Source organism: Moschus berezovskii, chromosome 19 (genome assembly GCF_049115385.1).
Source record: "Moschus berezovskii isolate FMDL1 chromosome 19, NW_MosBer_1.0, whole genome shotgun sequence".
NCBI lineage: Eukaryota > Metazoa > Chordata > Mammalia > Artiodactyla > Moschidae > Moschus > Moschus berezovskii.
Window position 1 is genome coordinate 43,718,361 of NC_142478.1, and position 17,152 is coordinate 43,735,512.

Consider the following 17,152-nt stretch of genomic DNA (forward strand, 5'->3'; position numbering starts at 1 on the left):
ATATATATATTTTCAACATAAAGACTAATACCATAATATGCCACTGAAATGAAACATACAGCCATTCTAGTCTGTGGAGATCTTCAAAAACACCCGGCCTCAGGAGGGTGATTCTGTTATGACTGAGATACCTGAAAAAAAGAGAAATGATGACAGCAAATCTGTTATCTTCTGATATCTTCCAATGAGGAAAGGAAGAACAATAGTCATTCATCTTAAACTTTCTTCTATGCTGTCCTCATCAGGCCATTTTCCTGCCTTTGGAACTCTTAAAGTCCTTTATCATTTACCTTTTCATATCCAGTTTTTAATTTCTCAATTATCAATCAACCATCAATCAGTCAGTCAATCACTCTATCTATCCATCTGTTCATCAGATTGTTTTGACAGTGTGCTAGGTCTCTAATCCCTTTCTTTGATGAAGATGACATCTGAGCAGGTAAATAGGATAGCAGCGGAGGGAAAAGAGCTAGAACAGTTACTCCGACTTTCCAGCAGAGAAGACGCTGACTGCTGGTTGGGGCTGTGGAGTTTGGAGGGGAGAGGAGACAGCGAGTCCTAATGGAAAGAGGCTCAATGGAGAAGAGATTTGGATGAGGGTGTGTCATCCACAAAGCAAAGCATGGGTGGGAGTGAGTCCCAGAGACAGGAAATGACTTATGCAAAGGCAAGAGGTGTGAGGGTGACAAGTTGAAGGGTCACGGTGAAGAGGCTGAGAGGGGACACAGGAGACTCCCTGGGGGCAGGCAGGGACCCGCTCTAGAGAAAAGACACTGAGCACCTTGTGGGGAGTCTGACCCACTGTACTCTAAGGAGACTTGACTTCTCACTCTTCTGCAGAGTGAATGCTGTCCTCCTTCTGTTGTACTGATTGCTTATGCATTTTTCTTTTTCTTCCAAGAGCAAACCAGCTTTTAATAACTTTCAAAATCACCTCTCGTATAAGTGGAATCAAGCTAGAATAGTCAATTCATAGAGTCAGAAAGTATACTGGTAGTTGCCAAGGGCCAGGAGTGAGGGGTGGGGAGGGGAAGAGGGAGTTAGTGTTTAATGTGGCCAGGGTCTCAGTTTAGGAAGGTGAACATTGGGGATATGGATGATGGTGAGAACACACAACAATGGGAATGTATTTAGTGCGACTGAACTGTACAGTTAAATATGATTAAACTGTATGTTTTATATTTTGTAACTTTAACCTCAATATAAAAAACATTAAAAAAAAATCACCTCCCTTCTTTTATAGAGGCCTTAGAGTGTTTATGTGGTTTTTGTTTTCCCTTAAGAAAACTTTTGGACACACACACACGAACACACATAACCCAACAGAATAAATAAATAAAGGGATAAATAAAGGGAAATATTTGCAAAAATCGAATTCCACTTAACTAATTAATCTAATTTAATCAAATTACTTTAATCTAATTAAACTAATTTAATCTAATTCCATTTAACTTTGTCCTTTTGATTTGGGAAAGTGGGGTAAAACTCTCAAAATACCTAAGGTTGCCAGTGGTAGTAATAGTCCAGGACTGAAATGTGCGCAAAATTCCTCTTCTTCCATTTTGGCTTAAAATGGCAGAGAAAGTCGTCTTACATGTTTATTTCTGTATCAGTTTCTCTGGCTCAGGAATTCTGCTCTGAATCTGCTGTCAGACAGTTTGGTTCCTAGCTCTGCTACTGAACAGAGTGCCTCCTCTTTTTTCTCACTTCTGTGATTCCTATGCAAGTGTTCATTCAATTCCATTTCTACTGATACGTGGACCACACTGATTTCTCTCTTCATCTGACAAATTGGGCAGTTGTGTGCGTTGTATGGTTAGTCGCCTAGTGGTGTCCGACTCTTTGTGACCCCCATGGACTGTAGCCCTCCAGGCTCCTCTGTCCTTGAAATTCTCCAGGTAATAATACTGGAGTGGGTAGCCATTCCCTTCTCCAGGGTCTCTTACCAACCCAGACTTCCTGTGTCTCCTTCATTGTAGGTAGGTTCTTTATCACCTGAGCCACCAGGAAAACCCAATTCCACTTCTACTCATACGTGGACCACACTGATTTCTCTTCTTTTCTCCACTCTGACAGATCAGGGAGCTGATATCCTATGAAATCTCTCCTGCCAAGAATTTCCTTTCCCCTCTCCACCCCACAGATCTGACTTTTGCTTGGGGGTAGCATGGGATAAGACCCCCACACTCTAGCCACTTGTTTCCTTCCCTTGCAAGCCTAGAGCCCCAGTTGGGCATGGGAAGATGGAAAGTATCTCAGAGGCTCCTTTAAGACTCACTGGAAGTCCCCCAAGTAAAGGTATTTGATCCATCCCCACCCCCAAAGACTTGTGCTGTCTGTTTCACCCCATCCTCTTCAATTTTCAGAGTCCCCATCCACTGCTCTGGACCTGAAATGATCACACCTTTCAGACAACCATCATAGCAGCTGTGGTCTGAACAACACAGGTTTAGGTCCCAAGAAAGTAAATCCCTCGCCATTCTCTAACTATGATGTATATGTGGGCATTGTTTCCCCAACATAGACTGCAAGCTTCTGGAAACAAGGGGGTGCCTCTCCCCAGAGGAAGCACATGGTTCTCTCTGAAATACCAGAGTGTAACGTGCTGGAAGGCAGCAGGTCTGACTTCTGTTTCTCTGTACCACACTCTAGAATGTCTGGCTGAAGAACTTGCCCACTCTGAGGGGTAATGAATATCTACGGATAAGTGACGAGCAGAATCTGATGGTGATCCATGAAAACCCAGGACCGTGTGACATTTTTACACACAGACAATATTCCAGGGGCAGGCAAAAGCCAAGGAGTGGATGGAAGACACTTCTGCATTTTCTCCAGTTTCTACTATCTTTCAAGAGCCCCCTCCATATCCATTGAACATTATACCAAGCAGATGTGTCTAAAAGTTTTGAATAGATTTGTGAGAGATTGTAAAGAAAGGTAGTCAGAAATATGATAAGGATGAGTCCAGTACTGATTTTGGGTAATTTGCTATGACATGAAAGCGCAGGGTTGGGACGGAAGGGAGGAGGGCATGGCTACAGGGGTTACTGTTAAGACTTTGGAACTCCAGTGACTTTCTTCCATTTTGCTACTAAGAGATTGGGTGGCCTTTTTGACTCAACCCCAAACTCTGATACCACCAGTGAGGAATCTGACCAAAGTTTCTTGAGTTAAGGATTAAAAAATGGGATAGAATAGAAACCAAGGGGCCAGAAATAGAAATACAAGAAACTTTTATTTATGTGATTTTGGGTCATAATTCCCTTCAATAACTCCTGGGAGTCAGCTGCTTGGTAGAATGCAATGAAATGGAACTCTGAGAAGGACTATTTTAAAAAACATTATTAAATAAAAATTAAAAAAAAAACTTTGCTCTTAACTACAATGAGATACCACTTTACACCTGTAAGGATGGCTATTATTAAAAACTACACAGCACAAAACAACAACAAAATCCCAAAAAATAGCAAGAGTTGATGAGGATTTAGAAGAATTGGAACCTGTGCATTGCTGATGAGAGTGTAAAATGGTGCAGATGCTGTGGAAAACAGTAAGGTGGATCCTCAGAAAATCGAATGTAGAATTGCCATATAACCCAGCAATTCCAGTTCTGGGCATTCACCCAAGAGAATGGAATCAAGGGCTCAAAGAAATATTTGTACATCAATGTTCATAGCAACATTATTCACAATAGCTGAAAGGTGGAAATGATCTCAGTGTCCATCTATCAAAGTCAATAAATAAATGTGATACACAGAATGGAATATTATTCAGCCTTATTATCGTTACATTCAGGAATGAAATTGTGATATATATTACATGGATGAAACTTGAAGGCATAATGCTAAGACTAAGATGTTATGAAATAAGCTTGACACAAAAGGGAAAATATTACCTGTTTCTACTTCTGTGAGGTCCCTAGGGTAGTCAGATTCGTAGGGACAGAATGTTAAATGATATTTGCAAGAGGCTGGAAGAGAGGCTTGGGGAGTTAGAGTTTAATGGATGTGGAGTCTTAGTTGGAAAGATGAAAAGTTCTGGAGATGGATAGTTGAACAATAGTGTGAATGTATTGAATGCCACTGAACTATATCCTTAGAAATGACTCAGATGCAACTTTGCTATATATATTTTACCATTAAAAAAAAACCTTGTTCTTTCAAACTTATCATGCTTTATATATTTGTACAAGGAGAATTAGTGGGAAAAGCACAACTTTGGGTTTTCTCCTTCATAAATTTTAACTATCACTAGGTTTTCTCAGGTTGATAAAGTTTATTCAGTCCTCATTCCCATCACTATGGCTAATGCATACTGTGTGCTAAATTATTCTGATTTTTCTCATTCATTCCTCGCAACAACCCTGAGGTAGGTACTGTTGTAGTTTTCACTTTTACAGTAGAGGGATTTGATGCTTAGAAAGGAAAATAAGTCCTCAAGTTCACACACCCAGTGAGCTGATGCAGCATGTGTGACTCAGGGTCCCACACCTTTGGCCCCAGTGGGGCAACGTCTGCTGTCTGCACATGCTCTGAATGCCATCATGGGTGGCAGGGCCATGTGCAGTGGGAGGGGTCGGGTCCATAGGCCACCACGGAATGGGAAGACTAATTGGCCCTGGTACTTACAGTTTAGTAAGATTGTACAGTCCTCGGAAAGCATAGACAGATACGGATCTAATCTTATTGTTTTGCAGGCACCTGTGAAAATGATTATTAAAGGGAAAACATGAGGGAAAGGAGTTTCAGTTTTGCAAGAATGGAGTTTTGTAGATGGATGGTGGTGATGGTGGTGCAAAAATGCGGGTGTGCTTAATGCCTCTGAATGTACACTTAAAAATGGTTAAAATGGTACATTTTATGTCCTGTATATTTTACCACAACATCTTGTAATAACATATAATGGCAGATAATGTAAAAAAAAAAGTATGTTTATATATACGTATAATTGAATCATTTTCCTGTACATCTGAAACTAACCCAACATTGTACTGTACTTCAATAATTTTTTTTTGAAAAAAATAAAAAAAAGAGGAAATGTCAAGAATTCTTTAAAATTAAAAAAAAGGTAAACAGGACAAAATAGTGAAGCTGGATATATGTAATTTTGTTTCTTGATTAAGTTCATAAATTACTGGGCTGGTTTTTATTTAGAACTTCTAGTTATAAATTTAGACATATGATGCCTAAAATTTAACATTTGAATTTTCAGTAAGTGAAACTTCAGTTTTAGGGCCGGCCATGAGTTTGAGTGAACTCCGGGAATTGGTGATGGACAGGAAGGCCTGACGTGCTATGATTCATGGGGTCGCAAAGAGTCGGACACGACTGAGCGACTGAACTGAACTGGACTGAAGGTACTTACTAATCAAAGAGGCCTAGAAACCTTTTTAACATTCTGATAATTCCTGCTGTAATTCTATAAACTTGATAGTATTCAGCACAGCCCTGGCAACACTACAAGGCTGTGACATTACTAAAACCCCAAACCATATGCCATATTCATCATAAATTGGGCAAGCAAGTCAACTTGAATCGTATTTATTTGACACCTAAGTTTTGCTCCAAAAAGTGTTTGAGAAAACGTATCAAATGTACATACCACAGAAGAGAAAAACAGAAATACAAAAAATCAGGTCTAGAAAACTATAAATGAGCTTGGAAGGCCAAGCAAGGATGCTGGCTGCAGAGTTCACTGAGGTCATGCTGAAGGTTGGGCCTGGAAATAACAGGAGGTCAGAGGAAACAGAACCTGGAGCACAAGCCCTTGCCATCCCATGTATCCAGTTAAGCTCCACACATTCATAAGCACCGGCCCCAGGTTGTAGCAAGGAGGAAGTAAGGATTTTAAGCCTGACTTCTTTCTGTCTTCTGATGTGGGTCACCATGGTCCTGGTGTGAGTGTGTGCTAAGTCACTTCAGTCGAGTCTGACTCCTTGCGACCCAATGGACTGTAGCCCACCAGGCTTCTCTGTCCACAGGATTCTCTGGGCAAGAATACTGGAGTGGGTTTCCATGTTCTCCTACAGGGGATCTTCCCCACACAGGGATTGAACCTATGTCTCTCATGTCTCTTGCATTGACAGATTGGGTTCATTACCACTAGCGCCGTCTGGGAAGCCATATTTTGCCTGGAGGTGGAATCAAGGTATATTTCTAGCCACCAATTATAACTTTTTTGGTAATGAAGCTATTTTGATCTATTACGTGGAACAAATTGGTTGTTCAAGAATTAAAATTCATTGTATAAAAATGCCAACATACTGAATTCTGATATTTAGAGTTGAAGTCCTGACGCCTTTTAAACCATGTGAACACAAGGTGGTGCTACAGATCAGAAAAATTCTTCCTACTCCAGAGATCAGGAAACAGGAAGAATGTGTCTTGAAGTTTGTGTATCAGGCTTAAACCTCTTCTGTCTTGACTGATTAATATCTAGAATAGAGTTCTGAAAAGTCTTTTATTGGAATTCAGTTTTCTGATGTGAAACCTTTTTCTTCAGATAATCTGAGCTTTGAGAACATTTCATGAAACAAAATGGATAATTTTTCTTTTGATTCTGTTCTATTTCTATTATCTTCAAGAAAAAGTACAGATAGATGATATCAATGTACCAGGGTTCTATAGTGTAAACACAAACCAGAAACCAATGTAGATGCGAAAATGAAACCAGGAACTCTGAGATGTTTTCTACATAGTGTAATGCAGGCACAGAATACTTAAACCCAGCAGTTTAAGCCTATGACAGTATAATTCAGCCACAAAACTGACCTAGGTAACAGGCAACCATCACCAGGGCCATTACAGATTTTGAGTACGCAGGTCATCTTAGACTGGCAGGAAGCCAACATGTCAGATAAAACTTAATGAGACAGATGTGAACATGGAATTAATTCTACAGAACAACATGCTGAGAGGTTTCAAACCACAAGGACTTGCTATCTTAGGTAGAGACTGGACTTGCAAACATATGGAAGAAAAATTTCCCTATCTAAGAATGAAGGCAGACCTGGTAAAGGGTGCTAACATTTCTCTCTAAATTGACGTTGAGGTGCAGAGAGCAAAGCCTGCTGAGTGTCTTCACTTGGGGGAGGGTGGTAAGAGAATTCACAGTACACATACTTTGGTTTCTTTGGGGATAGGTATCTGAGAGTTTGCTAGAGTGGCTTCTAGAAGCAGTCAGAAAAACAATGTTACCTGGTAGTCTCCAGCTTACAGTTAAATACTTCCCCAAAGAGGGGTTAGACTTAAGCAGAGGTGTAGTGTTGGTCTCTGCAGAAGTGGGAAGAAACAGATATGCCAAAAAACATTAGTCAATTTAATACTAAGAATTAAGATTTTTTCTTACAGAGTCTGAAGACCATGGTACTTTTTGAAGACATTAGGAGGAAGCTTTCTTATTAAGTTCCGCCTGAGTGACCTGAAATAAATGTAAATTTTGGATTTTAAAGTTGTTTTCTTTAATTTTAATAACAGTATGAACAGTTATAAACTCTATTTACTTTAAGACTAGCTTTCAGGAAATACTTTGCTTCATAACTTCACTCCTGTATTCATATAATTTAAAATTTTTTTAAAAGAGATTTTTGTTTGAGAGATACTTTAATTTTATTTTAATTAATTAGTGTTTTATTAAGATACAGCTGATTTACAATATTATATTAGTTTCAGGTATACAACATAGAAATACAAAATATTTATAGACCGTACTGTATTTATAGTTATTAAAAAAAATATTGGCTATATTCCCTGTGATGTAGCTCATTTTATTTTATTCACAGCAGTTTGTAGCTCTTAATCCCCATTTTACCCCGCCCCCTTCTCTCTCCCCACTGGTAGCCACTAGCTTGGTTTCTATACATATGACTCTTTTTGTTTTGTTATATTTGGTAATACGTTTTATTTTTTAGATTCCACATATAAGTGAAAACATAAAGTATTTGTCTTTTTCTGACTTATTTCACCAAGCATAATACCCTCGAGGACCATCCATTTTGTTGCTAATGGTAAATTTCATTCTTTTTTATGGTGGAGAAGTATTCCATTGTATATATGTGCCACATCTTCATTATCCATTCCTCTGTCAATGGACACTTGGGTTGCTTCCAAGTCCAAGCTAGCGTTTGCCAGCACAGGGTCCGCTTGGTAGAATGAGCTCCCAGAATGACTGCCCCGTGTCCATGTCCCGAGTGAGCTCTAGTTGCCTCCTGCCTCTTCAGGAGATTTTCCAAGATCAGCAGGTGAGACTGACCCAGGTCCCTTTCAAATTACTGCTTTTGCCCTGGGTCCCTGAGCAGGTAAGGTTTTGCATGCACCGCTTAAGAGTGGAGTCTCTATTTCCCACTGCCCTCTGGGACTCCTGAAAGTAAACTCTGATGGCCTTCAAAGACCAGTGTTCTTGGAACTCATCTTCTTGGTACAGGATTCCCGGATTGAGGAGCCTGATGTGTGGTTTGGACCCCTTGGTCCCTTTAGGAGAATCTCTGCAATTGCAATTGTTCTCCCATTTGTGGGTCATCCCCTGGGGTTATGGGTGTTGATTATATGAAGTCTCTGCTCCTACTTCCCTTCTTGTTGTAGTTACTTCTTTCTGACTTTAGTTGTAGATGGTCTTTCCTGGTAGGTTCCAGTCTTTTTCACTGATGGTTCTTCTGAAGATAGTGATGGTTTTGGTGGGCCCATGAGAGGAGGTGAGCTCAGGGTCTTATCATCCTTCGGTCTTGGGAATTGCTTCTCTTCATAGTACCAGTTGAAATAGGACTAATTGTTGATTTTGAATTATTATAGTTTTCTTAAATTTAAGTTGCAACATTGTAATTCTGACAAAAACTTGAAACAATAAAACTGGAAAAATAATCTTCAGTTATGTTCTTTTCTATTTTCATTTAACAAACAGAAAGCATCTCAGTTTTTGAGTGACAATGAGGATAGTGTTTTCTTGTTTAAAGCATATTCAAGAACCTAATATTATGCTCCTCAATACTTCAATTTTCACATTCCACTACCTTGCTTCCTTTAAAAATTATTTATAAAGGAAACTGTCCATTGGTCCATATAGTTGAACCATCTTTATTCAAGAAGTAATCCCAATGCAATTTCTAATAAGTTGTATAAAAAAGATTTCCACTTGTTATTGCAGTTTATAAGCAGCTTGACACAGGCCAGGTTCACATAATTTTGGTTGTATTGAAAAGGACCTAATGTTTAATTCTTTAAACAATATAATATGATAGGAACAAAATAAAACAAGCAAAAAATCCCAACCATTGAAGCTGGTGGTCCCTGGCATGCAACATACACAATCTTCCCATGTCAGTTTCTTTAACAGTGAAAGAATGTATTTGGACTACATGACCTCTAATAATATGGTGCCACTGTTGTTACTGTACTTGTCTATTATGATGGAGCAGATGCTCATTAAGAAATGAGCAATACACCTCATTGATGGGAGTTCGATCTGCTGTTGGACAAACATTTGGAAACAATGGTCAACATAAAGGACTCAGTGAAGAGACAGTTTCATACAAAAGACATGAATAGTGTTACTTGTGTTGGTGTGGACCAGTATTGCCTGAACTTGATAATGAATCCTTCTTAAAGGAAAATAGCTTCTCAGGCCCCTGAGAACACATTTTTGGAAACTAATTGGAGGAAAACCTATTCTAGAATATAGAAAACTATGTATTCTCAACACTAGTGTTATCAGAAAATTAAGAAAATAATTTCTTTGAGAGTGAAAAAAATCTTACTTTTTAAATAAAGAACTAGTATATGTAAATATATACAGTATATCTGAAGTATTAAAACATCACAGGAGAGGACAAAAATGTCTAAAAAGCCTCAGGAAGGGAGGCAATAAAGAAAAGAAAAAAGGTTAAAAAACACCGTTCGAGACTATACATACCCGTCATTTAGTAATTTTTTTTAAATGACTGAATGTCGAAGGTTGATTAACTAGTAACCTTCTCTTGAAATCACTCTTAGCTGCTGGGTTATCACCAAATGTTCTTTCATTCCTTATATCAGCTAATTGAAAATTCCTTTTCTACTAAGAGTTCTCACTTGGCTTAGAGCTTCAGTTCTGCTTTATATCCTGTTTAAATGTTTGTGTTGTGTAAAGATTAACTGCTGAATGTTTGGGTTTGATTCAAGGTTATTGATGAAAGTTTAGTGTGCTTCCAAAAGTGTGTTCATTCATTCATTTTCTCAACAAACCTGGGTTGAATGCCTTCCGTTGTACTTTGGAAAAAAGATAATATCCCTGTCCTGGATAATCTTGTACTCTATTTGGATGACAAATAACATACTTTATTAAATAAAGATTCTTCTTTGGATAATAGCTCAGGACTATTTTTTATTGTAATGATTTACTTGTAAATTCAACTCAGAAACACTGTTCAGAGCTTATTGTACTTGTTAGGGACTTGGAAGTTATATAGAAAAGCCACACTGTAGGGCCCCCATGGAGCTTATGGCATTCTCCTTTTTCTGGTGGAGATTAGGACCCCAACCACTATGGCATGAGGGAGAACATCTGATATACTTTAAGGAGATATAAATGAGGCTCTATGAGAGAACCCAAGAGAACGAGGCTAATTGCTCCTGAGTGAGAGGGTGACTGTAGAAGGAGTGGCGGCTCCTTTAAGGACTCCTGAATGATGTTTCTTAGGAAGTTAAGTTTTTTATTACTAGTGCCTAGAACTTATAGACTACTTCTTTCTAATGATGCCAAATGTTTCACAAATAGCATTATCTGTATTTTTATAATACCTTACTGAGATAAAAAGAGATAGGTGTTAATTCTTTCACTTTACAGGATGGACCAAAATACTTTTTAATATAGTAGAGCCTTGTATTTTAAAATTTAAATATTAATGAAATAGACATTAATTCCTGAGCTTGACTCCTACATTTCCAAATGCCTGTTGGCAATTTCCATGGAGTGATCTTTAATCTACCATTGAAAAACAACTAAATTGGAGTTATAATCTTCCCCACCGTCACCAAGTCTCCCCTATCACCCTGTTACTCAGGACGGACACCTTGGAGTCACCCTGAATCCTTTCTTCTCTCTTGCCTTCTGTACCCAATTGTTCATGAAGATCAGATTCCATTCTAGATGCAGATGTAGAGAATGGATGTGTGAACATGGGGCTGGGGGAAAATTGGGATCGACATATACACACTACCATGTATAAAGTAAATAGCTAGTGGGAAGCTGCTGTGTAGCCCAGGGAACTCAACTTGGTGCTATGTGATGACCTAGAAGGCTAGGATGGGGAGCGCGAGGGAGGCTCTAGAGGGAGGGGATATATGTATACATATAACTGATTCACTTTGTTGTATAGCAGAAACTAACACAAAACTGTAGGCTTTCCAGGTGGCGCTAGTGGTAAAGAACCCACCCGCCAATGCAAGTTAGAGGTAAGACATGCTGGTTCTATCCTTGGGTCGGGAAGACCCCCTGGAGAAGGGAATGGCAATCCACTCCAGTATTCTTGCCTGGAGAATCCCATGGACAGAGGAGCCTGGCAGGCTACAGTTCATGCTCAGGAATTAATGTCTATTTCATTAATATTAAATTTTAAAATACAAGGCTCTACTATATTAAAAAGTATTATGAGGATAATTTTCTTTTACATGGCTAAGTATGAGTTATTTAGGGAAAAAATGAACATCAAGTCACTGGGTCAAGTGTAACTCAGAAGAGTTAGATTTTAAATGTGAAGTGATGGAATATTTTATCCAATTTATTTTGTTGTTGTTCAGTAGCCCAGTTGTGTTCGACTCTTTACAAGTCCATGGACTGCAGCACGCCAGGCCTCCCTGTCCCTCACCATTTCCCAGAGTTTGCCCAAGTTCATGTTCATTGCATTGGTGATGCCATCCAGCCATCTCATCATCTGATGCCCTCTTTTCTTTCTGCCTTCAATCTTTCCCAGCATCGGGACTTTTCCAACAAGTTGTCTGCTTGCATCAGATGACCAAAATACTGGAGCTTCAGCTTCAGCCTCTGTCCTTCCAGTGAATATTCAGGGTTGATCTCCCTTAAGATTGACTGGTTTGATCTCTTTGCTGTCCAAGGGACTTTCAGGAGTCTTCTCCAACATTGCAGTTTGAAGGCATCAAAAATTCTTTGGCATTCTGCCTTCTTTATGGTACAACTTCCACAGTCATACGTGACCACTGGGAAGACCATAGCCTTGATATATGGACCTTTGTTGGCAGAGTACTGTCTCTGCTTTTCAACACATTGGCTAGGTTTGTCATCACTTTCCTGTCAAGAAGCAATAGTCCTCTGATTTCATGGCTGCAGTGATTTTGGAGCCCAGGAAGAGGAAATCTGTCGCTACTTCCACCTTTTCCCCTTCCATTTGCCATGAAGTAATGGGGTTGGATGCCAATTTATTTTACTTGCTTTATATTTTTATTTATACATGAGTGCATTAAAACTTATTTTCAATAATTAAAAAATTGACTCTTTTAATGTGTCAATTCCGGTGTTAAGAAAGCTTTATATAATAGTTTATATAAAGGCTTTTTTCTTTAGTAGCATCTTTTGTTTAGATACAAATAGTGATACTAAATACTTGGTAAGATTGTTATGAGGGACTGAATAAGTGAGTACAGAGAATAGCTTAGAGTAGGATCTATCATTTAATAAATACAAATAAATATCAGCAATCATTATAATTGACAAAGGATCAATGATATCATCTCAAATGACAATGCATTATTAATAATGATGATTACACCTTAATTATGATACAGTTTTACAGGTGCTGTACTGGCTGTCAGAATGAAAACATTTTTTTCTACTTACATAAAAGTCACATTTGAAGAAACTGATGGAACAGCTCGTAAATTGATCTCATCACACTCAAGCTCTAAACCTTGGCAAATACATTGCGTGGGTGCAGAACTGACCACTGTATAAAGAGGATGTAGTAAGGGTGAGGGGATGATGAGGGACCAGGAACAGGAGGGGAATGAAAAGAAAGAAACAAAAAACTATGAGAAAATCGTACACAAATGTGTGTCGTGTCTTATGCAAGCAATTTGTGCAAAGCTTTAAATTAAGTTTCCAAAAGTTTGCTTTAAACATTAAAATGATATTAGGACCTTAAGATAAGGAAACTTACACATTTAACAGCCCACGCATTAAAAAAAGTAGCAGCTTGCTTTTCTCTATCTCTTATTTTATCCTTGGAGAGTAGCTATGGCTAAAGGTGACACAACAGTGTGTGATGGGCTTTAATGTTCATTTTAAACCTGCTACTTGAGAATAAAGTGTTCCTTTTAATGGAATACTAAGCTGTTTTTAACTAGCAAGAAAAAGAACTTTACTGTGAACTACAGTGTGGGTAGATTTTCTTTTTAAATTCAGGAACTCTTCAAAGGACTTCTTTTGGTTTATGTATTACTGTAAGGATGCCTACTGCTTCACTTAAGGAAGTGAACATTTTTATCATAGCTATTCTGTTCTCACTGATGGGAGTTGGAAAGAGAGGGAAAATGGGATGTATGCCTTCAGCTACCTTGTGGGCTCCCAATATTGCTAAGGTTTATTAGAGATTTGGGGTGGTGTGTTCATATAGCTAAATGAGAGTATTATTCAGTGTCATAGACATCGTCTGATCCCTGACTTGATAAAGAATGGATGATGCCTCATCAAGAGCAATGGGGCATATTCTCTTTTACATTTACTTTGAAACCCTGCACTTAGAGCAGAGCTTATAGACTTGAATATCTACTGAAGCAGGCAAAGCAGGTATCAATCGCATTCTGGAGTCCCAGTGGGACAGCTTCTCCTAACTGTTGCCCTATTACCATAGGAGCATGTGTGGCCAAGTCAACCAACTTCCTCAAAGAAACCAGAAAGACAATACTTTTTATATAATTACCTACTTAAAAATAGTAATACTTAAAAACATTTAAATCATTACTGGACAAACAAAACTTCTTGTGAGAACTTTCTGTTTGCAAACTTTTAGTCTAGAACCTTTATAGGAAAGTTTCTGGAGAGTGGAAAAGCATCTTGATGGCAAAGAAGACATTCTGGTGGCAAAGATGGTGTATGATGGTGGGAAATTTGCACAGTGAGCTCCCAGCCTTGGAAACAGCCAGGTATTCCTTTGCTCAGATATGTGGCCACAGGTGCTTTTTGTCTCCTTCCAAACAACTCAGCAGATCCCCTACAGAATCCTGAGAGTTTGCAATCATAATTTAGGTTTTGTGTGTTTTGTCAGCAGAGTCTGTGCCAAGAAGTTTTGAACAGTCTTATGGTTGTAAGTGACCATTTTGGCAATGGATCCCTAAAAACTGATTCTATCTAAATTCCTGTGCTAATGTGAATACTGTTGGGAGGGGACAGGGAGCTTTTGGAGGGGAGATGAAGGGCCTGAGAAATTGGTACAAAGGGTAAAAATAGAAGGTGGAGAAGATAGTACTAATCTGGTGTTTGTTTTTTTTTCTATTTTTATAGGCTGAGTTAAGATTCATAATTCATATGTGTTGATAAGGAAAGTGAAAAAAATAGCACCTAAATATCCTACCAGGAAAGAAGGATGAAGCAAATTATGTCACTGAAAAATTTATGGTATTTTGAAAGATTTGTAATATGAATACCTGACTATGCTAAAATGCTACCTGGAAATATGACAAGAATGGATTGCACTGAAAATTTCAACTATGCTAAAATAAAAAGAAAGATGAGTAATGAACCGGCAAGTTAATGCTGGTAGCTTCTGAGTGGTGAAATTATGGCTAAGTAAATAATGTTTTCCAAATCTCTATACTTTGCATATTCCTCAAATTTAAACTTTATGAATATATTTGTTTTGATGGATATGTTTTCTGTGATTTTTTTTTGAGAGGTGACTTTGTAAGTGTGAATTCCTCACATTCATCCAGTCATAAAATATTATAAGCCAGTTAAATTTCTCAGTTAAGTGTCCAATAAATACTTATTATAATAAAATTGAATAAAGTGATACAGTAGGAACCTTAATTTAAGTTTCACCCCCTAATTTTACACTACGCTTTACATTTAATTTTTACACTGGTTTTAAGTTTGAAAAAAGATACTGAATTTTAAATTACCACTCCACCCCTATCTTTCTTGAAAATTCTAATTAAAAATGATATGTTTGCTCATTTCTAAGAACAGATAAAAAAATTGCCTTTGTACTTTTTGAAGCATCATTCTTTGTGTAGCTGCTTTCCTCTTATGTAAGAATACTTAGGGAACATTTCTCCCAGAGCTCATCATCTGGCAAAAAATTTATTTTTCTTGCTGATTTGATCTGTTTTCCCCATTTGTTTGCTTTTGCTTTACAGACCAGATTATGAAAGTTATGCAAACCATTATTTTCCCTCTTTGACCTAATGACTACAAAATTAAGAACTAGGTAGTAACTTTTCATATAAAATTTTTCTTCTCTATTCCTTATCCCATTTACCATGGAATTTTTGTCTCTTATGTCATGTTAATGGGTTAAGTCTGTTCATAGCCATATTTATTTTTATTGAAAATTGCCTAAATCCTTTTGGGAATAATGTAAAATATAAAGAGATTCAATTAAAATTTAAGAAATGTAAAGGATATAGGATGAATCAAAAGAGAAAAATAAAAATGATATTTTGAGACTGTATGGCTTAATCCATTAGTTTTATATTTATCAATCCATTAGCTTGATATTAGCTTTTTCCTTTTCCAAAAGCTTTCAGCTTTTTCATGATCAAGTAATCTGGTCTCTCTCTATATATATTTTGGCTGCATCATGCAGCCTGCAAGATCTTAGTTTCCTAACCAAAGATTAGTTCCCTAACCCTAATCGAACCTATGCTCCCTGAAGTGGAAGTGCAGAGTCTTAAACACTGAACCACCAAGGGAGTTCCATGGTTTCCATATTTTGACAAGAAGACAACATGTGGTTGAAATAGATTGCTGAGTGACCTGTGAGATTAACAGGAGGGATTATATCCACTCAAGTGGGGATTGATAGCAGTTTTTTATGAGTTTTATTTGAGCAGTAAAGGCAAAAAATATTTTTTTAAAAATTAAAAAGCTGCACTTTACAATTTGTGGTAGAATATAAAGTGAAAAATGTTGTAAAGGATTCTTTTCCCCAAGCCCTTCCTTTTAACCAAGGTTTTGAAAGCTATGATTGAAATTACAACTTTAAGGCACACATTCATATGTGAATAATTTATCAGAATAAACCCAAGAATTATGCATATTGTTCTTCCTGATTTTAGAAATTATAGAGTTTATCCTCAATGTTATACCCTCCTACAATCCTTTCCATGGTTTTTGTAAGTTTTTGGTATGTGACTAAATGTAGATTATAACAAATAAGGCTTTTTTGGTAGCTGTAAAGTATGACTTAGACCCCAGAAGCTTTTTCACTTATAAGTGTTAAAATCCCAACAGCTTCTCTGCTCTTGTTTCCATTTCCTTTAAATTGGAGTTGCTTTTATATCGGAGTTTGCAGTAACTGTGAAAAGGGGACATGTAAAACAGAAACCCCAATGCACTGACATTAATTTTTTCACATCAGTACCTAGCGTGATTTAGTCCTGTTGCACTTATGATCCCTGAGTCATTTAAAAATAAAATTCTCAATTTCAGGTTGTATGTCTAATAGAAAATTATTATTTTGCAAAAAGAAAACTGCAATTAACTTTATAAAAATATTAAAAACATTGTATCCAACTTTAAGAACATGGTGTCTTACTAGAAGCCCATAGACAAGGACGCTCAGCCCTTCTAACTACTTACAGCACTCAGATGTTTCTGCCACAATACTGGGATACAAGGAAGTCATTTTGTAGCTATTGCCATAATATCTGTCAAATTGTGTAGACCATCCGTTGATGTCTCCTAAAATAAAGATCAGAGAACAGAAAGGTTCAAGAATAGAAATATTCTGGAGTGTTGGGGAAAATAGGTCTTCTCTTTAAGAAAAATTAATGACCTTTTGGAAATAGAATCTAAAAAAAGTAGATATATATGTATATGTATATTTATCTATCTACCTCCAGGGCTTCCCTGGTGACTCAGATGGTAAAGAATTTGCCTGTACACAACTAAATTGCTTTGCTGAGCAGCATAAACTAATGAGACATTGTAAATCAACTACACTCCAATA

The 17,152-nt window shown here is 37.6% G+C and overlaps 1 protein-coding gene across 2 annotated transcripts in view; it reads right to left on the reverse strand.

Annotated features, from left to right (window-relative positions):
- Nucleotides 1-16,843, reverse strand: part of RXFP1 (relaxin family peptide receptor 1) — a 60,811-nt gene extending 43,968 nt beyond the window's left edge. For both annotated transcript variants that reach the window (XM_088828049.1, XM_055404756.2), the window contains exons 1-5: nucleotides 16,783-16,843; nucleotides 12,823-12,928; nucleotides 7,348-7,419; nucleotides 4,629-4,700; nucleotides 60-131 (exon numbers count right to left, since the gene is read on the reverse strand). In XM_088828049.1, the coding sequence (XP_088684175.1) occupies nucleotides 60-131; nucleotides 4,629-4,700; nucleotides 7,348-7,419; nucleotides 12,823-12,928; nucleotides 16,783-16,828 (368 nt within the window). In that variant the 5' untranslated portion in view covers nucleotides 16,829-16,843. The remainder of the gene's footprint in view (nucleotides 1-59; nucleotides 132-4,628; nucleotides 4,701-7,347; nucleotides 7,420-12,822; nucleotides 12,929-16,782) is intronic.
- Nucleotides 16,844-17,152: the final 309 nt, after the last annotated feature.